The 25,526-nt window shown below is 32.0% G+C and overlaps 2 protein-coding genes across 2 annotated transcripts; both read right to left on the bottom strand.

Annotated features, from left to right (window-relative positions):
• Positions 1-797: 797 nt before the first annotated feature.
• On the bottom strand, positions 798-2,980 carry LOC108205351 (uncharacterized). The gene has a single exon (XM_017375286.2). The coding sequence runs from the start codon at positions 2,638-2,640 to the stop codon at positions 985-987; it is 1,656 nt and encodes a 551-aa protein (XP_017230775.1). The 5' UTR covers positions 2,641-2,980; the 3' UTR covers positions 798-984.
• Positions 2,981-8,323: 5,343 nt separating this feature from the next.
• Positions 8,324-11,827, bottom strand: LOC108213136 (IQ domain-containing protein IQM2). The gene is made up of 9 exons (XM_017384881.2): positions 11,691-11,827; positions 10,729-11,198; positions 10,505-10,619; positions 10,351-10,416; positions 10,167-10,255; positions 9,967-10,057; positions 9,628-9,867; positions 9,413-9,514; positions 8,324-9,314 (listed from the first exon to the last, which is right to left on the bottom strand). Exons 2-9 carry the CDS (start codon positions 11,172-11,174, stop codon positions 8,538-8,540), a joined length of 1,926 nt encoding a protein of 641 aa, XP_017240370.1. The 5' UTR covers positions 11,175-11,198; positions 11,691-11,827; the 3' UTR covers positions 8,324-8,537.
• Between the last annotated feature and the right edge of the window lie 13,699 nt (positions 11,828-25,526).

Here is a 25,526-nt window from a genome sequence, read left to right on the forward strand (position 1 = left end):
TAATTAATATGTCCCCTTCGAAGGCACTTCAGTGCAGGGACGAACCTAGAATTTCTCAAACAGCGAGTGCCTTTCTAGGATTTGAAAAAGACTGACAATATTCTCGCACAAGCAATCACACCAACTATAGTATCACGGGGGTGGGTGCCTACTAGAAAACAACTACTGTCTATAGTCCCAGATAAACACAGATTATTCGATACTACTAGTGGTTATAATTTCTCACTACCATACTTCGCAGCAAAATATATCAGAAATAATAATAATAATAATAATATTCATATCCTGTTTCAAAAAAAATAAAAATAATATTCATTTCCACCACTCCAATTTTTAGAAATGGATTTCCAACACCAAACATGGTGCTGAGGCCTTACAGAATGTATAAATAATAACCAACACCACAAACACTTTCCACCTGCACAGCTAAGAATTTGAAACATATTTTCCAATATTTCCACATGTACTAGTTCAGAATCTTGTCAAAAAACTCAAGACATAGAATTCAAAACTTTGCCTATTTTTTCCTTTAATGGTCAATGTCATTGTAATTAATTTACAGTAGCAAATCTGAAACACAAGCAAAAATATGGTAGGTGCCTTAGCCTTACCCTAATACACACACACACACACACACACACACACACATGACACATGTATATGCTGGAACCTGAATACCAAACTCACTCAAAGCACTCAAAGTTGAGGAATATTAACCATGCTACATGCTCCGGATATAAACTATCTTTCTAGGACAGCATTCAAAAATGAGGGACAATATTGGAGAAGAGAAGTAGTTGACAGAAGTGAACCATCATGTTGCAATTAATGAACAAACAAATAGTACAACAAAGCATTAAAAATTAAATACAGAAAATTTGTGCAGATCAAATGTTACTATTATATAAGTGAAACAACATACGAATTTGGCAAAATAATATCTAAATAAACATACAAAACCAAAAGAAGATGCCCCTGACGTTTTCAGCATGTATTAATTCCATCCTTGCAATCTTTGGTCAAGTTATAAAATGTTTCCACCCGCGTCTTTGCCCTATAGAGTACCTCAGTGTCTACTTCAACTCTCATATAACCATCGAAATCAACAGGGTGGCCCCCATTTAACATCATTGTTTCATTATACCATTCACTTGTATTTCCCCATAATTTCTTGTAATCGTCAAGCAAATGAACTTTGTAGTGAGACCTCAATTTATCGAAGTGATTATAAAATGGTTCGTTGGTTGCAATATACAAGTTCCTCCAAGGTTGAATAACCCCTTGCAACTTTGCGACAAGGGCATCTGGCATTGTATCAGCATCCAAATGCGGCCATTTTTCCTTATTCTGTGCTTTCTCTCCCCGAACAACATGAACTGCATCAAAATCCCAGTCCATTTGTCCACTAATCTCAGACACTATATTCATCAGTCTCTTTGATTTCCACAGAGCATGCCATGGCCTCTGAATATGCTTTGCAGCTGGACCTTCACAAACTCTGTACCAATAATTTTCTGGCTCAGGAGCATCAAATTGCCTCCAGATAATCGTGCTCTTGTCATTCTTCAGTTGCATTGGCGTGACTTTATGACTCACAACCTTTCTAAGAGGAATTTTCTTCTTATGAGACTTATTCCATCTTCTCCAATCTCTAAGGAAGTCGCTCTCCTCTGCAATTGATGTCACCTCTTTCAAATGTTCAAAATCATAATAGAACCTAAAATCCTTTCCTTCCTCATCCTTGTGACTTGTTGAATGCGTTGCCGACAAGCACACACTCAAATCCATCACAAAAGTTCTGTTCAAGTACTGAGCCTCCCCAAGAGCACATAAAAAGCTCCATATATAATGATTCATTTCTTTACAATAATCTCCTCCACGTGAGTAATACAAGTACCTTCCCTTTCGAAAATCTGTATCTGACCCCAACACCGGAATCGTATCATTAATCTCATCATCACGGAATGGTGCAGTAACCTTACCTCTGTCACCTCTACTAGTGCCATTATCTCTCCTTCTAGGTCTACGGGCGTTTAACCCGGAATGCCAACCTTTGGCACCCACAACTTTATAGGTACAATTCTCACCATACCCAATTCTAAACCTCCGAAAATCCCTATACTTCCTCCAAGACTTCTCTTTCTTATTCCTAAACCTCCAAGCAACATCACATTCACCAGATTTACCCCCATCAACCGGCACCTGATACTCCAAAAACACGATCGACTTAAACAACCTCATATTAAACTTCTGAATCGCAATCAAAACACCACGATCAGAACAATTCACTACATTCACATCCTCGCAAGCCCGCGACAAGTTCTGAACACTCTCCGCCGACTTCTCAATGATTGCATCAGTAAGCGGGATCGTCATCGCAGCAGGCGATGCTGATGGACTAACAGCAAAATCTTCCCCAGTTTTAAGAACCGATGTGTCGGTCTGGAATGTAGCGTTCTCAAATTGAGTAAAGACCCTAGTTAAGGCTCTAGAGGATTCCCATGGATCAGGTGGTTGGTATACAATGGCAATCACAGTACATATTAGAACTGAAAACACAAAAACTGAGAAACAAACATTGCTTATCACTTTGATCAGGTTTTGCCCAATTGGGTCAGTTGTAGGATTCAGCTCCTTCATTGATCCAAGACCCAAATTAAATTCAACTCACAAAACACACAGTAGGCACAAACAAATATATAACAGTGAAATCAAGTGTACATAACAAATGGGTTTGTTTTACTTACCTCTGAAAGATTGAATCTTGAAAGTGTGTTTGAGCTAATTGGTAGGTGTTTGATTTTTTAAAATTACCTTTTAATCTGGAGAATTGAAATTGATAAGTGCCGAATGGAATTGTTTGAAAAAGGTTGGATCTTGAAAATGAAGTTTAGGGGAGAGAGAGAGAGAGAGAGAGACTCTGAAGTCCCGAGGCTTTGAGTAGAAGTGAAGCTAGGCGACTGGTGAAATATCAAGATCAAGATTACGAAATATCATCGCTCGTCGAGTATATTTTTATTGTTTCGGTTTAAGTAAATCTTATATAATTAATATTTTTTAAATAATTTATTTAATAAATGTTTCTAATTATTTATTTAATAATTATTATAAGATAAAAATTATTGTATTAATAAATTTCCAACAAATAACTTTTGGACATAAATAATTTACATGACTTAATAAATGAAATAAAATACCATAATATATATAAATGTGACTTGTATTATATTATGAGCTATTATAAAGAGTAGATTAAAGAAATATAAAAAACATTACTGTTTTTGAGTTTATTTTTTGATTTTAATATCTTTCGAAGTATTTGTGAAAATACATTTTATAATTAAATTAGTTGTGATTCTTTTTACACAATTTGTAATTTAATACAATTTTTTCCCCGCGAAATAAGAAGTAAGTTTTTCCTTTTTATTTTCACAAACAAATAATTTTATTAACAAAAATCACGATCGGAACTCAGCCGGGACAAATCCCGAACTGTTAACCACAATCTGATCGTGAAATAAAGGATTAACTAAAATAATCGTTTTATTTTCAGATATCCTAACACATAAAATATTCAAATTATCTGATCCGAAAAAATATTATACTGACATACCAAATAATCCAACTTACATCACCTATAAAATCAATAGTATAATAATTAACCTTCACACAATCATGATATGTAGCCCAAAATTCAAAACTATCACTGATATTGAAACTACAAATATCCCCGAAATATGAAATTTTTGTTGTGAAAAATGAGTTCCCGCGATATTCACTACCGTCTCAGAATCCATGTGAGTTTTATAAACACCCAAAATACCATATGATATTTAGAGAAACTTCCGACAACGAAAGCATGTACAAAGCATGAAACATAATATACTAATATCCCGGAAATATGGGCACGAATAATAACTCTGATAACAAGGCATTCAACAAGATCTTATATATTTTGGTAAAATTGAAATATAAAAAGGAGGAGGAGAGATCGAAAATCACTTAACAAAAAAATGATGAAAAACGGAAGGATTCTATGTATATAATCATATTACTTTATTGACAATTTATATAATCATATTATCTTATTGACAATTTAAAGAACCTGCCCTTTCTCAACGTATTTCTTTGGAAAAAGACTTCGATTTTTCCTCTTTTCGGATGGTAAATATTTCTCAGAACATGGAGGGATGAAGATTTAGTAGAGACATAGAGAAAAACCTTTCTTCCATCAAAATGGATTTTCACTTTTTCAGTGACGGACGAAGTAAATTGTAGTTATACGAAAGTTGATCTTGGTTGGACCAAGTTTGTATTTGATTCTAACATATTTTTATCAAAAATAATATAAAATTATAATTTTACAATTTTGAGAATGTTTTTGTTTGAGTTAAATATTTTTAATTTGTTTATATTTTATTTTTATTTAAATTAAGTATAGTTATATTATAGAAATATTTTATCCTCTATATATAAATATAAATAAGTATATATAAAAAAAAAGTGGAACGAACTTTTTCTGGAAGCCCATGTGTCATCGAAAAGGATTCACGTTTAAGCCCTAACTGATGCTCTTGTGCCATGAGTTTACACAATCGTGCTTCTTTAATTAGGTTCATGGGCCATCCCAAGTAGCCCCTCTGGGGTCATGACCCTGGGCTCTGGTAACTGGGCTATCTAACATATACTCCCTCCGTCCCAATCAATTCTATACAGTTTCTTCTTTGGGATGTCCCATCATTTTTATACATTCCCAAAATAGCAACTTTTTATAATATAAAACACTACTACACCCACTACATTCTCCCACTATCTCCATTTTATAATAATAAAAATACTATTACACCCACTAACTTCCTCCACTATCTCAAATCTATTATTAAAAAATATATGGGTCCCACCACTTTACCCACTTTCCATTTAACTTTACTCATTTCTTACACTTTTTCTTGGTCTCCGTGTCCAATCCCAGTGTATATAACTCACTGGGACGGAGGGAGTACCTATCACCCATATCTTGTCTGATGGAGCCATTGGTAAATGGTAATCCACCTCAATGGTATATATTTGGGAAGGAACCTGCACTCACATTAATATTGTCTCAAAATATAGTTATATAATTTATTTTTTAAAATATTCAGAAAAAATATTTAAAAATAAGATTTTAGAACTATACTTAAGAGTAATAAGAGTATTAAAGTGAATGCTGAACATTGATAAAAAAATATATAGAAATGAACGGGACGGAGGAAGTACCATTTGAGACGTGTTAGATTATTGTCCTCCCATTTTGTATGAACAATCTACTTTTTTGAATCTCTTTTGAAAGTATTTATTTAAGTTTTCGACAATAATATGTTTATAAACTACACTTATTTAACATTCATCAACTTTTTTTTGTTAAAATTAAAGTTTTTTATTAAAAACTGTGCTAGACGGCTAGTCAAAGAGAATCATATAAAATGGGACCGATGGAGCAGTGTTTTAAAATTTGGTATCATTGGAGTATCTCCTAGAGTCTCCAAGTTGGCTCTTATATATAATACAAATTATATAAATCTTATGAAAAGTTAGTTCATATTTAAGAGCGTCAACTCCAATAATAATTTAACTTTTTTTTATTTATTTTATTAATATATGAACAAAAAAAGGGAAATTGGTGGATGAATAAGAGCGAATACTTTTTTTATTAATAAAAATAAATTAAGAGTCTTGTTACAACTTCCAAAAAGAGAGGAGTTATTGGCTCGAGTTTGTAGAAAGGTTTTAAGAGCTGTATTTGAAACAAATTTCTTTAATTTTTTTCACTTAAAATTTATATAAAGAGTCCGTTGAAGATACTTTAGCCGGCTCGAAATAAAACGCTGCCGCTCTCATTAATTTGGGGTGGGGTGGGGTGGGGTGGGTGGGGGGGGGGGCCAAGCTGAGAAGTTACTGACTAGAGCAACTCCAACAATTTCTTAATCCATTACTCAAATTTAATATAGAATATCGGATTTTAATAACTTAAACATCAATACTATTTTCATCTGCAACAATATTTATTATATTCATTTCTTATATAATATTTCCTTCATTCCATTTTAAGCATTTAGTTTGACTTTTGAATGGTGAAATTGACCAAATTTTGATTGAAATTTACACATATAAATAATTTTTAAAAATAAAAAAAAATTGTGTCATAAAAAGTGCTAAAGTGCCATGTGTCATGACGTGGCATGACAAGTGCCATGTGTCATGACGTGGCATGACACTCTTGTTGGCTCTCCATCGGAGTGGAAGGAGTGCCAAGAAAAGTTGCCAATTTTTGGCACCATCCTAAAATCGAAAAAAATGTATAAATCATCCTAAAATTATTTATTTTCCTATCTTGTTATAATTATACTTGTACAAATATGTGACAACTTTGGGTGCCAACCATTGGAGCAAATTTTGATGTAAAAGTTGCTAAAAGAGAGAGGAAATAAAATAGTAATATTTTTGATAATTAGCACAGCTCATCGGAGATGCTCTTATGTTGCTAAGGGGTGAATAACAGTCCAGATCCACTAGAGGTTACATTATTTGCAGCACATAAATCACCCAATTAAAATTAGCTACATATCTGTCACGTCATTAGGAGAAAAAAAATTTGAAAGAAGAATTTGAGGTACATAACGTTACTCGTAAAATATTAATTTGTTTTATGACTTCGTAATAATTATGCCAAAAATTAGCGTTCGTCAGAGATACTCTTACGCTGCCGCTCTAAGAATTGCAAGCACAACCTCATTGCCATATGATGAACAACAGAAAATCAACTCAAAGATTTTGTGTCAATCTTATAATGGGTCTGTCAACTACTAATACTAATCCTCTAAGAGACATGGCGTTGGGTCAGGCTGTATCTGGTTTTGTGTTCGGTTAACAACTTCCTACTATGTGCTTAAGTGACTAAATGCATGAACTTGTAGATTATGTTCTGTTTCGATGCTTTCTGTATTGCAGACAACGTTTTGTTCCAGATCTGCATGCCTCTTTAACTTGATAGATCCATAACTAGTGCATAAATCATGCATCTTAGTTCCAATAATGTGATTTCAGAAATGATTGTCTAACATTGTAGATTAGATTCCATTCAGTACATGTCTGTACTTTCGGCAACTAATGTACTGGAGCAATGGTCCTGGTGGAACTTCAGAACAGGATAATGTGCTCTCAGCATTGACCATGCAGAGGTAGATTAACTTGTGATGCAACTCTGATCACATGTTCATAAATCATGACCATTATCAGTTAAGTACTATACTAATCAAGTACATCGACAAGTACGTATATGATCTGTTATGGTGCGTTGTTTTCGCATTTGTTTAGTGTGGAATTATTGGTGTCACGCGATTAATTAGCCGTACCAGTCTTCAACAGGCTGGAGTACTATTCTTTAACTGATATAATCTCTATTTCTACTGCACTACCAAGAGCGGTATAGTCTGCTTACATATTATCCGTGTGAGACACAGACCGGACTAGACTTAACAGACTGGACCGGAGGGGGTCAAGCTTTAGACCTAGCTTGGTTTGTTTACAAATTTTAACCCCCTCCAAAACAAACTGATCTATATGAATGTGACAACCCGGGTCAAGTCCCGAATTTCAAATCTGAAATTGAGCTGAAATAAACTGGCTCAAATACAACAAACTTGGGTAATCCACAAGCACATCACAGCCCAAAAAATATCATGATTTTGTTGGTGCAATTGTTAGTCTTACTTATGTTTATATACTAAACATAAGTAATACTAACAATTATCGACATGCACCAGGGTGTTACAATCACTTTTGATTCAAGTGTACTAAAACCTAAAACTAAGAGACCAGATCTTACCATGCCTCTATCATTGACCGAGTCATAGACCACAATATGTAACTTAAAGACTCTAAACTTATTGCCCATATTGACTAATTTGAAGCAGTCATGATGCAGATATCAAAATACACCGAGGCTCCAAGAAATCTTGATGTATAGTCAACAAACAAAAGGGTCAAAACATTTTGTCACCCTGACTTTACAGGAGGATAAGAAATAATACAATATGCCAGATTTCTCATACTTGTACCTCACACATTACCTACCATAAACAAGCATTCAACACGGTTTGCCAGGATTCAAAGATGGCAGAAGAATGAAGTATAGACAACAGCATGGCAACCCTAGACTGATCTCGAGGTCATGACTGAAAAAACTATTAGCGGTGCCCTACTTGTTAATCGCTTGCCTTATACATCAGCGTAAACCATAAAATTTGATAATATTGCTAATGATGTAGAAATATTTACATAAGCATCTGTTAAAATTTAATTTCTTTCATTTGAATCAGTTGGTACAAAGGAATACAAATTACATCCGATTTGTACTAGAGGGAAGTATCAAAAAATGTGTACATGATTGAGATTGACAAAAATAATCAAAGAATTTCCTATGTATAATGAATGATAACTAATTTCTACATTAATTTTTCTATTAACATAATATAATCAATTGATGAACAGTTTACCAGTCATAAAACTTCACAAGGTTCAGAGTCTGAATTTCTTGAGTGTTCTTTACAAAGACGGGAGCTTCTGGGGGTGGTAGTGCCCTGAATTAGCCCGCTGAAGCTGCTTGATGCAAACTCCTGAAATGAACTGCTATTTGATCTAGAGCAGGGAGCGCTTCTTGGAGACAAGTTCACCTGCTCCAAAGCGTGAGACTGGAGCCCCGAGGGATAGTCTCTTACGCAGCCAATTCGAGGTCCAGCTCCAGTACTCCATTTGCAAGAGAGCTGCTTTCCCAGTTGAAATGATTTCATTCGTTTACGAGAATTTATTCTTTCTAGTATACATTCCTTTGTAACAGCCTCTTCAATCGGTATACTTTCTTTCTCAGTGAATATGTTTTCATTTGCGATCTTCATAATTTGCTGATCATCAAATGATTCTTCCGCTGTCTCATAACCATCCAATTGCATTGGTAATTCTGAAGGAGAGTCATCAGAGCTTAATTTAACTGCATGCTGGCCACTCTTTGCTATCACACTCAAATCATCCCCGTTCGTTATTTCAGTACCAGGCAATTTTACAGAGAGGCTACCAGACAGATTTAGTGTGGGAAGTTTCAGAGTTGGAGAAGCTTCTTTCACCATTGAGTTGGTTTTTCTTAAGAGAGACTCTTCTGCATCAATCTCTTCTGTAACCAAAAGATCCTTCCCAATATTTATGTCTTCATCGGATGAGTTGCTTCTTATGTGACTAATACTTGTTATGCCAGAGGAATCTTCTTCATCTATTGGATCCATCTGATTACAAAGTACAAAAGAAAATAGAGTAAGAATTCACACTCGAGATATTGCAATGTATTAGTGTGATATCTGAAAGCAGAGTGAACTCAATTTACCTGAACATCCGAAATATCCACAACATTCTCCTTTAGAAACGAAACGAAATCTTGGAAGTTTTCAGGTGTTGGCCGGTAATGACCACTGTGAGGCCAGACAGCCTGTTTATTGAGAAACAAAACAAACTCAATTAACAAAAAAACTTTACATTACCATCCACAATCAAAAATTAATTGAATATGAAAAAATACAAGATAGTTTATGGTCTCTGTACCTTAAGAGTACCATCTTCGACCATTATTCTTCCAGCTGCCAATGTGGCACCTCCAGCAAGAAAGCTCGAATGCTGAAATGTCCCTTTTTTCTTTATCCCAACATATAAGGTCCTTGATGTGCTGAGGACGAAGATCCATTTAGAATCTTTTGTTCCTTTGGTGGTATCAAGGAACTCCCCTGTTTGCTTAAATAAAAACTTTCCACCCTCTATTACAACTTCATAAGGAAGTCGTTCCATCTGCAAGAGCAAGAATCCAAGGTCCATAAGCTAATTTTCAAAACCTTAAAGAGATTTATTAAAATATAATAATATGATCAGCGGAAAAAAGAGACTCACCGGACCAAGATATTTTATGCATTGCTGCTGAAGTTTTGATCGAGGGCATTTTTCAACAAGATTAACTTCCTTCCCTTCTCCAATATCAAGCCTGCACAATGTACAGAAGCGTGTGATTATTAGAAGAAGATAACTATATATCTGAGTTTCAGTTGAATATAGAATGATTTTTCTTTTATAAATATTTATCAAAAGATTACCAGTAGAAGAAGGGTTCAATGCTTTGAGAATGCAGCCATTTAACGTAGTAAAAGTGAAGATTGTGTCCATAACGATGTCGTGGATCAATCTGTTACAAATTAGAAAGATGGGATTTAGGTTAGTGAGAATTCTATAAACCAACCACCCTAACATAACTAACACTGTAATTGACAAGTGACTTACAGCCTCAAGCCAGTGCTGTAAAGCAAGTTTGCGTGCTTTGTTATTCTGCGACAAGCCTTTTCCAACCTGAAATATATAAATAAATTAGTGTGAAACTCTCAAATTAATGACATGAAGATGTAGTAATAAAAGAAAATTAAATTTCAGAATCTACCTTCGCGGCTCTAGTTCTTGCCCTCGACCACCGGGAAATGGCAGTCTCGTGCTTTTCTATATCAAAGAAGGAAACTGAACTATGTTTCAGTTCCGCAAAATCTAGTAACTTCCACCTGTATTCATTAAAATAGAATAATCAGGAGAAGTAAATCAACACGAAACATACATCAAGAACATCAACAGATAAATAAAAGTACAGTTTCGAGCAGCAGGAAAATATACCAGCTCTGCTCAATTAAAACTGCACAATCAGCCAGCTTTCGTCTAGTCCGAAAGCTTTTGTACACTTTCTGCAGCTTTATCGCTGCCTGATGTTTGGGATTGCTCGAGTTCAAAATGGATGACCTTGTCATTTTCTCCGTAAAGCTATCAGATCTTTCGGATAGCTTACTGATCTCGCCAGACAAGCTCTTCTCAGGAACAGAAGCCTTAAAAGAATTCATTATATCGCTATCTCCGCTTTTAAAGCTAACAGATCCTTCTCGCATCCTTACAGAACCCACCGATTGCATAATGGTAGGCTCATTATCTTGATCCTTGAAGCTAATTGACCTGACTGGAGTCCTTGTTTCATCATCTCCAAAATCAATAGACTTGACTATAACAGATTCAATGCCGTTCTCTAGATCAGTATAACATGCAAGCGGACACGAAAATCGTATTCCCATATGACTTCACAGCAAATTTCCAGCCTATATTAAAAACACATTCCACGTTAACAGACTAATTCTCCTAAAATCCCGAGAAGTCGAGAATTTACTAGGATCGTATCGTATTCTAACGGTTCACATAATAATGTGAGTAAATTCCGGATAAAATATTTGTCGGCGAAGCATGCATATTTAAAATAAAATACACAATCAACTACACAAAATCCAAATAAATTATATCGCGGAAGGTTCGTTTAAATTTCAAACATTACTCTAGCACCCCACAGACACAATGGTCTAGTCTGGTGTAGCAATAAATAAAGATATATAAGACAGAGGCATATGCATGAATGAGCTGTAAAGTTGTTAGAACTAATTAAGAGAGATAAATTTCAAAGATCTGAAACTATGCACTAAACACAAATCAAAGATACAGAACACTAAGATATCAACAACTCTAGAAATATTTTCTAGCCCGACAGTTTCGAAATCCTGATTCCGTAACTGTAACATAAGAGTAGGATAGAAGAATACCTTAGAGTGTGAGAAACGGAGAGATGTTCTGATTTCTGAAGAGTATATGTAAGTATAAATGTGTGTGTGTTTTGAAGGTGAAAGAGTATGAGAGAAATGGAGAGGATATGTTGAGGTACCGTACTCTTGGTTGTATTGTGAAGTGTTTATATAGGACTAGGAGAGAAGTAGGAAGAGGGGGGAAGTGGCAGATAGACGAAGTATTGTAGTGAGAGGAAATGTAGAGAGAGAGAGTGTCTAAGCACGTGGAAACGACTTTTAAGCGCTTGCTCCTTTTCTATCTTTCGCCTTGTCTCCTTGGGGTGCAAACTTTTAAGGTCTTTGAATCGGTGTTTAAACTTTCCAATTTTATTTCAAATTTTATTGTGCAAGACTAGAAAGTTTTTGTACACGGTTTTATTAAGAGAATTTTCTTTATCCTCTTAAAATTTAAATTTAGTTGCAATATAAAAATTTTATTTAACTGAATTAGCATCAAGAGTATTTTCAATGGCAGTTGAAAATGACGGACTAAATTGGATAAGATACCATACAAAATTTTTGAACCTGCTAGACATTTGTTTCGATAATATATACTCCCTCTGTTTCAAAATGTATGACGCTTTGATTTTTTACACGTAGTTTAAAATCCTTTGACCATGTACATATATTTATTATTTTAAAATTTTTATTTTTTTAAATAAAAGTATATAGTCAAAATTTTAGAGTATAATTTTTTAAAAAAGAAATGATGATTCCAAGTGGTTAGTCAAAACATTTTGAAATGTACGTAAAAAATCAAAGCGTCATACATTTTGAAACGGAGGGAATATTAAAAATTGATATGTTATTATTATTTAAATAAATTATATTATTTTAATATAATAATAGGTGATGTGCAGTCTTGTTACTATACAGGTTGGGTCAAATATAACATGACGAGGCTCACTAATATTATAAATAACAATAATGTGGAGTTGAATTTTTTTATATAATATATATATATATATATTATATATTATATATTATTTATATATAAGAATATATGGATCTCAGTTATAAAGCTTAAACGGATCTCTCAACATTGATATGATTATCATTTTTCGAATATTTGGATGCTTTTATTTTTCACATGTATTTCTTAGGAAAATCATGACATGAAATGAAATTTTAAAACTTATATTTCTCTACAAACGGCCAATTCCTATGAGTTAATTTTAGTAAAGTGAAATTTTTATATATATTATCCTTAAGACGACAAAATTTATTCAAAAGAATAATTTTAGATTAAACAAATTATACAAATTGGAATCATTGTATTTATTATTATAAGTATTTTGTAAGAAGGTTATTTTTAAATATGTGTGGTTCTTATAAAATACAGAATTGTTAACATGGATTTCTACTATTAAATCGATTATTTTCATATAAATTATTCTTATAAAAGTTTGTAGCGTATTCTAAAACAAATACATTACCATTCTTTTTATAATTATGTGTAATTATAAAAGCTAAAGGACGTGAAGCTACTTGTTTTATATAAAATTTGCCGAACCAGAAATATTAATATTTTTATTATATTAATATTATTACATATATATCAAATAATTTATTATTTGATTGATTGCATGTGTAAGATTTGAGGATATCAATATTTAAGTTGAAAACGAATACTTGAAATAAAACATATAAAAACACTGGAATTCATGTCAATCAAAAAATACAACTACTCGTATTTCGTGATTCATGGTTTGAAACCAATTTTTACTTGCATACAAAGTTAAGGGGCTGACTTTGTGAAACGACTTCAGTGAGTCATACAAATTTAGGAGTAACCGACTTAATTACTAATTGTTACAGTAGTTATCAAATAAATAACACCAAAATTTCTAGGAAAATATTCCAGGGTCTTACTGAAAAGGTCAAGTATAGAGACGCATCAGAGTTGCTGTTACTCATAAAAATGCAATCGCCACTGCTTATGCAATAGGAAAAGAATTTGAGCTCCAAGTAACCGGGTAGCGTTTCCTGTCTTCCAACTTCATGTATTTCACTCTCAATATGTGTCACACTCATCAGATTATTATAGTGTTTTAGAGTAATTTCTTAGAGCAAGTCCAAGAGAAGCCCTATAACTTGTCTTAAGTTATAATTTAAGGCACTTGATGAAAAATGTTGATCCAAGAGTGTCCTAGTGATGCCTTATATCACTAGGACAATCTCTTCAAGCCCTATTAATAGGGCACCTCTCTCCTTGCCCTATCCAATATTTTAATATAAAATTTTATATCCACCCTCTTTCTGTCTCTACTTTATATTGTGTTTTAATGATGAAAGGAAGACTTTAATAATAAAATATTAAACATATATTGAAAATAAGGCACATTGTTGGAGTTGAACTTACATAACCATGTCCTAAATCACTAGGACACCATATTTTATATTATATTTGGGGCTCTAACTAGGACATTGTTGGACTTGCTCTTAAAGCACTAGGATATACAGTAATTATAAGGCAATTGGATGACATTGTTGGAGCATTGATTTGCTTCACTTGCCTTAAATTTTGATTTAGGACATCAATATAGTGCACTCTTGGACTTGCTCTTATACTACTAAGACATCCACAAGTGCCTCATTTTTGACGCATTTCTAAACATATCATAAAGCAATTTTCTTATTAAAATATTAACTCCCATCATTTCAATGCATCTCTCTCTTCTTATTTTTTCACGTCCCTCCAATGCTAATTCAAATAAATTGTTAGTTTAATAATAAGACACAATTATAAGGTATGTTATTGGAGTTCATGTATCAAAAAGATGTCCTAAATTACTAAGACATTTTTTTTTATTATATTTATAGAGCACTTGTAAGAGCAAGTCCAACAATGTCCTTGCAATTCCCCTATTAAATAAAAAATTATGTCCTAGTGATTTAGGACATCATTTCAATATAACAACTCCAACAACATGCCTTATTATTGTGCCTTATTATTTAAATAATAATATATGGTTAGGCATCGTTGGGCTTGCTCCTATTATATTTCTTGGCTCTCATCATCCTGCAGATAAGAGTAAAAAGCTGAATAAATCACAGATATATATATATTCAATTCAAATACCATAAAGCGTGAAAGAAAAAAACTAAAAAGGATGGTGGGTGCGGTGGAGTGATGTTTTCGCTTGCGTAGATAAAGTGTAGGATGTCTATAAGTTGGTGCTAAACTATGGAGTATTATATATAAATGCCAGTAATTTAGTTCTCTTTGGGTGATTTATTAATTATTATATTCGAAGCCCCGGTTTGTGAAAGGGAAAGCCAAAAGTAATCGAAACTTCATGCTATCTTCAACAAACTGACCTACTCGTTGACTAACAAATTTAAGCTTTTCATTTAAATGTTTGGTTTGATAGACAAGTCGCAACTCGCACCATCTCACACATATGAATGGGGTACACAATTAGGTCCACCCAGCTTTTACGTGATAAATATATTAAAAATATTCACTCCTTTTGGAGAAGAATGATTTATAATTTTCAAATATTTCGATATTTCATTTTTTTGTTTTGTTAAAAAATATGAATCTCTGTAAAATTAAAAAAAAGCAAAAATTGATATTTACAAATGTTCTTTCAAGTGAAAGAATTGTCTCGCTTTTTTGGGAATTTCCTTCTCTATATTTTACCCTTTTTCACTTCGTGACTTGGTTTTTGTGACAAATGTCGTCGGATAGAATCAAACGAAGATCATATCCATCAATTTCCTGCTATAGAATCTTAGCGATGTCTCCCAAGTCAACTGCGTGTATACGTATGTATGATAAATAAATATTATAGGAGTATACATTTGGTTTTTCTCTTGCATTGCCTTTTAATTTCGACGTAAACAAAGGTTTATGTGTGGACAAATTAATCAGCATGGTGGTATTATTTCTTGCATGCAATTTGATGTCAAACATTGGACAATTAATACGGGAATATGATCTTTTCATGATTAATGAGCGCAATTAACAGAATATTAAAATTTGAAATTGTGTTTAGATTAGTTATTTTGTGATAAGAGAAGAAAATCTCATTCCTATTTGATGGGTAAATCATCCATTTCACACTCAGTGTAGTACTCATCCCTAAATTCCTCTTTGTCATTTACGATTTTCATTCAAATCTATCATGCAAACGTCCCTAAATAGACACTTGGCCACTAAATATTTGATATCACATTTTTGTAATTATACCTAGGGGTGTCAAACGGATAATTCGGATACGGATCTGTCTGTATCCGGATCCGGATCCGAATCCGAAAATCCATATCCGTATTCGTATCCAAATCCGAGATTTTTTAAAGGATGTTATCCGAATCCGGATAGATCCGGATTCGGATAATATCCGGATCCGAATCTGATTTTTAATCAGAATTTTTATTTTTCTATTAAAATTTCTAAAAAATCATAAAAAAATAATAAAAATAAAAAATTAATTTTTAAAAACTGAGTAAAAAAATTAAAATCATTAAAGAAGGTTTATATTAATTCAAAAATTAATTCTTATTTATCTTTCAATATAAATTTGTTATCTTTAAAATATTAAACTCACATAAAATTATGATATATGTCTATAATATTTTAAAATTATACAAAATTTATATAAATATATTATTTTATGTATACGTATATAAATACACACATTATATAGTTATTGAATAATAATAATAATATTTAATATTTAATATCATATATATTTAATTTCGGATTCGGATATTATCGGATACGAATATGCCTATATCCGTATTCGTATCCGGAATTGTCGGATTCGGATGCGGATAATATCCGCTTTGTCTCGGATACGGATAATATCCGCTTTATCTCGGATACGAATGCGGATTTTTCGGACGGATATCGGATTTTTCGGACTTTTTTGACAGCCCTATTTATACCTTTTTAACAAAATGTGGTTGCATAATTTTCCCCAAACAATAATGAGATGAGAGAAAAATGAGACGTCAGAGTGTCACTGATCAATTACTGATCAATTGTGGATCATAAATGAGCTTCATTGGTTTGGATTGACTAAAGGTAAACAAAGATGTTGTGGTAGAAATTTGATACATCTTTTTTTTTTTTGCTAAATAAATTTGATACATCTTATTTAATATTATGTCGATTCTCAACCGTCTATGTAATTCTTTAGTTTGGATTGACTAAAGGTAAACAAAGACGTTGTGGTAGAAATTTGATACATCTAATTTAGTATTATGTCGATTCTCAACCGTCTATGTAATACTTTAGTTGAGCCTTAGTCTCGTTTTACAAATATTCTTTTATACAAGAATGAAGCAGAGTCTACATCATCAAGTTGGAAAAAAATTGTCACTCTATGGTACCCTCGGTCTTATAAGAATGTTTGATACTTTGCCAAATATTTATCTATCATGTATTTATTTACAGGATAACAAGTCGAAATGGAGTTGTATGAGTGTCAGGCTCATGAATTGTTTGGATCATTTACATTATGTGTCGTATCAAAATGCAAGTTTTTAACAGTTTCCACTTAGCACAGTATTTGTCTAGAGTTTTGATGAGAGTTTTAATCGACTAGAATTATTTCAAGAATATTCAAATATATTTACACTATACGTTCGTGTCATATGATGATACTTCTCACCTTATAAACTGTGTGGAATATCAACTAATATTATATCACTCTTATCAGATAATAATTTTTTACGCCCTAATGTCAACAGATTCTTAATTCGTTTTGGTATGCGAGACACAATTAACAGACTAAAATTATGTGGACTCTGTAGTTGTAGTTCGAGACATATGACAGAAGAAAAATCTATTTAACAAACATGATAATGGGACTAATCCTATAGTGATTTTTAAAATGACAAAAAGAGGCTCATAACAGGATATGATAGTGTGACTCGATTTAAAATTTCATCCTTGAGAACATATCTCTTTTGAATTAGTGAAACACAATCTAGTGATCATCAGTCAAATCTGTGAACAATAATATAACATAATTTATTTTTTTAGTCATAATAATATAACATAACTTCTTACAACGAAAAATGCCCTGTATCAAACAAGAACGATAACAATGAGAAGTTTGTGTTGCAAGACTAGGGAAAAGAAATCCAACTTGAACTCGGGAAGAAAGGGGGAGCTGAGATGATTTTATAGCAAAGTTTCTACCGATTAAAGTTGATTAAAGTTGATCATGATGACAGAAATTCTCGCACTTAAACTTCAAAACAATAAACTTTTTGATAGGAGAACATGGATGAGAGGACTGCCACAGTTGAAATTCTATAAACTTGTCAAAAACAAAATTAAAAAAAATCACATCAAAGCAAAGATATGTCAGATTTATTTGGTCTAGTAAATATTATGTTTTTATCCAAGTAAAAATAAGTTTTAGTGATTGTTGACGACTATACAAAATACACATGGATATTATTCTTACATTTAGGGACATATGCTTACATTTAACGACATATCATCTCAACTTATTATTAATCACATAAAGAATATTAATTTAAAAGCTATCTTACATGTGTGTATGATTAAATTAGATAATGAAACACAAGTTCGTTTCCGCTTTATATCAAGACAAATTTCATCCTCACAAGAAAATGGAGGGAAAAAAAATAATAAGACCTTGACTGGGTCATCATCGTTAATTAGATTATTTAAATCAAATTGATTAGAACTGTTAAACTAAAAAATTTATATATTACTAAAATCATATTAAGAGCCTAAGGTTCGAATCTGATTATATATATATATATATTATAATATTTATATTATAATATCTTAAAATTATGAATATATAATATTCGAATCCAGTAAATAACATACTAAAATTATATACTTACATATATTGGTTGTAAAAATGTAAGTAATTTATTTTATCATATTTATTTTAGTATAACTAACATTAAATTATATAACGTGGCAAAAAAACATTAAATTATATAAATTTTTTAGAAAATAAATAAATAACACAGCAACAATGACACAAGTTATGAGTTAGCGGTACATAAAAAAGAAGTTATAAGGTAGCATTATCTCACATATCAAGAAGGAAAACAAATTAAAAACGACTGTAGTAGTTTTTTTTTTTTGTTGAAGAGGATCAAGGGTATCCTAAATCTGAACTCAAAACTCGAAAGAATCTGTAAGGATAGAGGGATTTAAGTATTTAACTAACCCATAAATACTTAATAGTAATAACGGTTTTTCTATGGTGTGCCCATGGGCACATGCTAAGCGTGGAAAATTTTGTGCTTGAGAGATTTTGATTGGCTCCTTTCTCTTGATAATGGTGGACCCCCCTGCAAATACACCAACCACACCAATCAAAATCTTCCAAATACAAAAATTTCCGCGCTTAGCATGTGCCCATGGGCACACACTAGACAAACCGTAGTAATAAATCTACTTTGAAAAATGCATATAAAAAATAAAAACAAAGATCCTACTTGCAATGATATGTAGAGAATACAGACACAAAATCGTCATATCCAACTGTCATATGTTTCAGATCTCTATGCAATGTGATGCAAGTAGCCAGGGGAGAGTATATGGGGCCGTTTGGCCAAGCTTAAAAAAAGTGCTTCCATACTTAAAGTAAAAAAGTAGAGTACAAGTGAGAAGTAAAAAAGTTAATAAAGTGTTTGGAAAAGAAGCAGAAGCTGTGAGAGAGAAGCTAGCATTCTCAGCTTCTTAAAAGTGCTTCTACTTTTTTACACAAACGGGTCAAGAAAAGCAGAAGTCAACTTCTTTGGAAAAGAAGTACTTCTGTGACGTTGCCAAACAGGCCCTATATCTACAACTAGTTGTTCAATAATTTGAATTTTAATTAGTGTAATTAAGAAATGGGGACAAGTGTAGATTTGTAGGTGGTAGATGGGTACTTTGCACCGTACAAAGGGCTTAATTATGAGCTTCAAGGGGTCATAAACATTTCAATAATAAGTCCAACGTGTTCATCTGCTATTAAACCACGTATTCTTTCTGTAATCCTCATTCATATCTCTGCTTGTGTGTACAGCTGTGCTGCTTTAAAAGATCTAAGCAAATTATATATCCCACTGAATATACATAATTGTAAATAATGCAAAAAAACTTACTTTAAAAATAAAGAAAAGGATCAACATAAAATCGTTATTTGTGATAATTATAATATAGATAATAATAGTTAAGTAATAAAATATATATAATGTACTTCTTCTGTTTCATATTACATGACCACTATTGAGAACAAAAAATTGTTTCAAGTTACTTGTCCATTTCATTTTTTAATGGAGTGTAGTCAATATTTATATTTCCAAAATGAGTTTTATACCACACTTTACTAAATTATATTTCCTAGATCAAATATATGCCACATATTATACTTGGTCAATGCAATAAATACAATAATAAGTGAAAGATTTCTACAAAAGTTGGTTTTTCTTAATATGCGTAATTTCTTCAAAAGTGGACATGTATTATGAAACTATAGGTACTAGAAATATTTCTCTATATGTTACTTAATAAATACAATTTTAAAATATGTCTTGTATACCCTTACGGCAAATCCAATCATGACCTAAAGTTCCAAATTGGGCTGGTTTTAACCTGAAACTTCCCAACAATAATCTAAATTTCGTTCCAAATTTAGGCTGGCATATAATACCGACATAAAGGCCGGCACTATTCGCCGGCTTCAATCTTTTTAACAATAAAATATTAACTTTTTATATATTTTGTTAATTAATTGATTATATGTCACCATTAAATAGTTATAAATCATAGGCGTATTTAATATTTTACTTATTTATATTATATATATATTAATTGTGAAATATAATAAGATTAAACATTCTTAAATTTTATTAAATTCAAATTAACAATATATTAAATATAAAAATAAAGATTACAGTCGATAAAACTTAATTGCAAATACAATTTACACGAAAACATAATATAAAGTCAAACTTCGAGAGTCATAATACAAACTAAAATTTCCATTAATCAAATAAATTATTTCCAGATCCTTCAAGATGATCATAATTAAGTTTATATTAACACGAAATCTTATAGATTAAAAGAATAATATAAAGACAATTAGAAGAATAAAATTTTGTTTAAAATTTGGACCCCAAGATTTAGGTTGAAATGTTGAAATGGAATATAATTATGTCCAAATTTGGTGTTGGAGATGGCCTTAATACCCTTTTAATAGATATAATATTTATATTTATAGTGATTCTCTTGATGCTATAATGGAATAAGAAAAGGTCGGAATTTATAATTATAAATTATCAACAGAAAACTATTTTCTCAATCTTTTTTATTTTGTTTATAAATGAGTCCGACATATGTATATATAAATAAAATATACTATAGATTAGTGTGGCAAAAAAAAACGCATAAAATGATATGATCGATTGGTATTTAATTATAAATTAAGTATGCTATAGGATGTAGTTAGTTTATATATTACAAAATTTATTATTTTAAAACATTAAAAGTTATAAAAACAATTTGAAAAAAATATGAAAAGTAAATTGGGCGAGAGGGTGTAATGATTTTAATATTCTTTAAATAAAATACTAGGTTTAATAGAGATGGCGGAGATGCGGTGTGAAAGTGATGGAATTGAGTTGAATGGAGAGAAAGGGACAAAAGGATACAAGCTGGATGGCATGCAAGTGAATTAAATACATACACCTGTGTGTCGGCAACATTGCCACCCTCTCCGGCCTCCGTAGTCAGGTACACTCAACACTTAGTTCGTCTCTTTTCTTAATCTCTTTACCTTTCTTCTGAAATATTTCCGCAAAGATGCTAAGTGGAGAGTATTATGGCCTTTCGGGCAAGTTTTATATTTCAAATTTAAGTACTTCTCTTTAAAAGTATATATTTTTATAAAATTTTTAAATATTAATATTAGGAAAGTATTTAATATTTATTATTTAATAAAAATAACAATTAATTTCAATAAAATATATAATTTTACTACTAATCTCCCGGAAAAAATAAAGTTAGACATACCGCTCTTATATTGGACATAATCCTTATATATATGACCAATATAAGATATGATCTTGAATATTTATGATCAGGGGATACTTTTTATACTATAATTAAATGTTCTTGGATTGGCAATATTTGGAGGGGTTTCTAAGAAAATATTATATACTCGATATATGTTCTAACAATTTCATCGATCATTAAATTAAAATTAATCATTTGTATGTCATTTCATTTGAAAAAATAATTGAGAACAAAATTTGAGGTACTACTTTATTTTGAGACACAAACAAAGTTCTTTTTTTCACCAAAACTAATTTGATATTAGAAAATATTATAAAAAATGTTTTTCACCAAAATGTTTCACGCGGTTTCTAAATGATTTTGCCGTGGTAACCGTATTCTTGTCGTAGGAGTGTTCTGAATTCGTGTTGTCATAGTCTATAATGGTATTACATGGGGTGGGGGAAGGCAAGAAAGAGACTCCAGCGGTTAGTGTATTGATGGTTGTTGCCAAACGTCCCAGTTTGATATCTCCGTTTCACATCATTGTCACCCATCATCGACAAACGGGAACTGTTTAGGTAAGTTTTATGTGAATAAGGCCCTGGGCTAAGGTATCTTAATATTATATCACACACTATATTATTTATTGTGCACTAAGTCGGGGTCTTCACGGAAACAGTCTCTCTGCTTTAAGGGGAGGAGCAAGGCTGCGTACATCTTACCCTTCTCATACCCTGCTCTAAGCGGCTGAGTATGTTTGGTTTGGTTTCTCGTGAAAAATGGTTTTATTGAAATATATTTTCATGTAATCTTTTTCATGAAAAATATATGTTAAGAAATTATATTTTTCTCGAAAATGTTTTGATTGAAAAAAAATTTGATAAAAAAAAGCTAATTTAATTTTACTTTAATTTTACGGAAAGAACATTTTCATTAATAATTTTTTTTTTTGCATTTTCCGAGTATATTAAGACAAAAAAAATTCAAAAATACATATTGGAAAAAAATTCTCGAGAAAAGTATTTTGCAAAGCTGCTCGATTAAAATTTTGAGTGAAAAGGTTCTCGAAATAATTCCTCAAAGTTTTTCGGAAAATTTTCCTAAAAACTTTTCCGAAAAATTTTCTTGAAAGGTTTACGAAAATTTTCTTCTAAGAAAAATTCTTCATTACATACTCTAAATAAGCTCATTACCCACCTATCACACCCAAGAAAGGCTATTCAAATTAAATGATTCATTTAAAGAACCATAGCGAAGAGTGTTATTTAAAGAGAGAGTAGTAAAAACAAGTAATGACCAATACCTCATATTTATATATGAAAAAAACTCTATGCATACAATATCATTCATAGAATAAAATCTTGATTATAAAAAAAAGAGTTGAGCCAAATAATGCAAGAAACTACATTCTATTACTGATTAACAAGTCCTTCCGATATACTCTTCACCGAATGCTAAAGCCCGCGAAAGCATGCACAAATGAAATGGTGTAAACAGGTTGGAACAAACAACGAGTGGAGCACCGACTAATGACGATAGCCGAAAAGTAGGAGGGCAGAGTAAATATACAATCCACGTCCACGTGTGCTGGGGACGTACATTTAGGCGGCAGTTTATGGTCAACGACGCTACTTCGCTTTTGACCTTTTACAACACACACTCACACACACACACTATTTAGTTTTGCTATTTTTGTGTTTGACGTGTTGACCATTGTAGTACTCCAACTTTGTGTGTTGCCAGCTAGCTGGTTGTTGAGGTTGTCTCTCTTTCCACATCATATACAGCCTGCATGGTCTTGATGTTCGACCTAATGGTAATGGGTCGCCTCAGTCAAAGCACAGCTTAGTTACTTGGCCTCCTCCACTTCAGTTAACCCGATTAGGTCGACCAAGTTTACAACAGTATCATTCTAGCTATTCTAGAGATGCTTGTACATGTTACAACTTACAGCTCTCTATTTCGATGGCTCCCTTGGAATTTTAGCAGGGCTCTCAGTTGAGTTTGCGAACGTAAAAAAGGCCCAACAAATCAAAACTTTGCAAAACTGACAGAGCTCAAGGGCTTAAATGTCAGTTGTGGTCATCAAATCAAAGTGCAATTTTTTATCTGCTTAAATATACAATTTTAAAAATAATAAAATTTCAACTATATCCACTACTTTCTTCTCCTACTAATTTTATATATTAACTATTAATACTTTTGATCATTTTATTCACTTTAGTTCATCTCCGTGCTACATCCAATATGTATACTATCCAATAGCACAAAGAACTAATTAAGATATTCACCTCCACTAAATCCTGTTTACTTTAAACCGAGCTCCCACGAGCCTTCTTCGACGACCTGAGCTGAGTAAATATATAATTGCAGAAAAAAAAAAAAAAAAAGCCATTTGCTCGGTTCATCATTTCAAATGCAAAACTGTGCTGAATAAATTTATCTCTAATACTGGCCGATTGAAATGAAGAAGTGATCATACATTTTTCTATTGATTGTTCTTTGAAATACGTCAGCAATTTTATATCTTTTGCATCCCTATTATTCTTACTTTTTATTTTGTATAAATATTCGAAGCTCTTTCTCATATTATCTTCAATTCCATTCATTCACACCATTCACCAACAATCTCATCTCCAGAAAAGCTGATATATCTTGATGCAAGTCAATTTGATATAGAAAGGTGTCCTAATGTTTTGCTTATAGATAGGAAAATGTTAAATTCAGGGGTTTAATTCAAATTCTAGAGCAGTATACCATACCATCCTTGACATTAACTTTCTAGAAGAACTTATTAGAACATTACACTCTTTTCTTCTAGAATAAAAATTGGATCAACTATTGATCTAAACAATTCACAAAAATATTAATATCCCCATTTATATCAAGAAATGCTAATTTTCTACAAAATCACAATGCTTCAATCTTCGGGACTTATTTTATGTCCCATTTAGAGATCGGAAAAATCAAGTCTTTCCTCATTTTGGGACCAAAATTTAAAAAAACGAGCAAGACGTGATTAAAAAAATATTATACTTAACATACATTTAAAAATTATTTACGTTTTTTTTTTGCTAGAAAAAAATTATTTACGTTAACATATGAATTTCGCGAGAAATCTTCAAATAAATTATAAGGATCTAATATAATATTGTCTTCTTCGAGGACATGGAGTGTAACAATCCGTGTACTCAAACATGTTAGTTTTATCTCAGCATGAACAACTACTGTGTCCTGTATCTCTAGACACTACGTTTTAGTAAATGGCTTCTCTTGCTATCTTAAAAGTTTGGCTCAAGCTGCATGTTTTATGTCAGGTCTTATGGAGTGGTTTGATATTGTTTCTAGATTTATTTCATGTGATCTTGCTTTGGAAGTGTTTTAATATATGCAAAATACATTTATTTCAAAATAAATAAATATGCCTATCATCAATCCTCCATTGAGAATGTATGGCAATAATAGGTTTGACCTTCTCATTCCAATCATTTATCATATGTGCGCAAGGAAAACTTAAAATTGTTTTAATCTGGTCAGAGCATATAAGTTTCATTTTGCTAGATCTAACCAACTCTCATTGCTTAAATAATACTTTTATCACAAAATGTGACACCTGAATATTTAATTCTCTAATAAGTAAATTATTATAGTCATTAAGAGTTCGAATTTTCTCGCGATTTAATCTACTGAAGTCATTCTCAATGGCCATACAAATTCTTTCTTTCATTTTTTGAAAATCTTCGGTTGAAACTTGCAAAGATTATTCCAATTTAACGTGTGCGCCTTCTGCTCTAGATGAGACGTGATGCATGACAAACCTCTCCTTA

This window comes from Daucus carota, chromosome 1, assembly GCF_001625215.2.
Source record: "Daucus carota subsp. sativus chromosome 1, DH1 v3.0, whole genome shotgun sequence".
NCBI lineage: Eukaryota > Viridiplantae > Streptophyta > Magnoliopsida > Apiales > Apiaceae > Daucus > Daucus carota.

Excerpts from the sequence above, each read along its gene's own strand:
- LOC108205351 (XM_017375286.2), bottom strand. The coding sequence starts at position 2,640 with ATGAAGGAGCTGAATCCTACAACTGACCCAATTGGGCAAAACCTGATC.
- LOC108213136 (XM_017384881.2), bottom strand. The coding sequence starts at position 11,174 with ATGGGAATACGATTTTCGTGTCCGCTTGCATGTTATACTGATCTAGAG. Across the intron at positions 10,256-10,350 it reads TACAGCACTGGCTTGAGGCT|ATTGATCCACGACATCGTTA; the intron begins GTAAGTCACTTG and ends AATTTGTAACAG. Across the intron at positions 10,058-10,166 it reads ATTGAACCCTTCTTCTACTG|GCTTGATATTGGAGAAGGGA; the intron begins GTAATCTTTTGA and ends TACATTGTGCAG.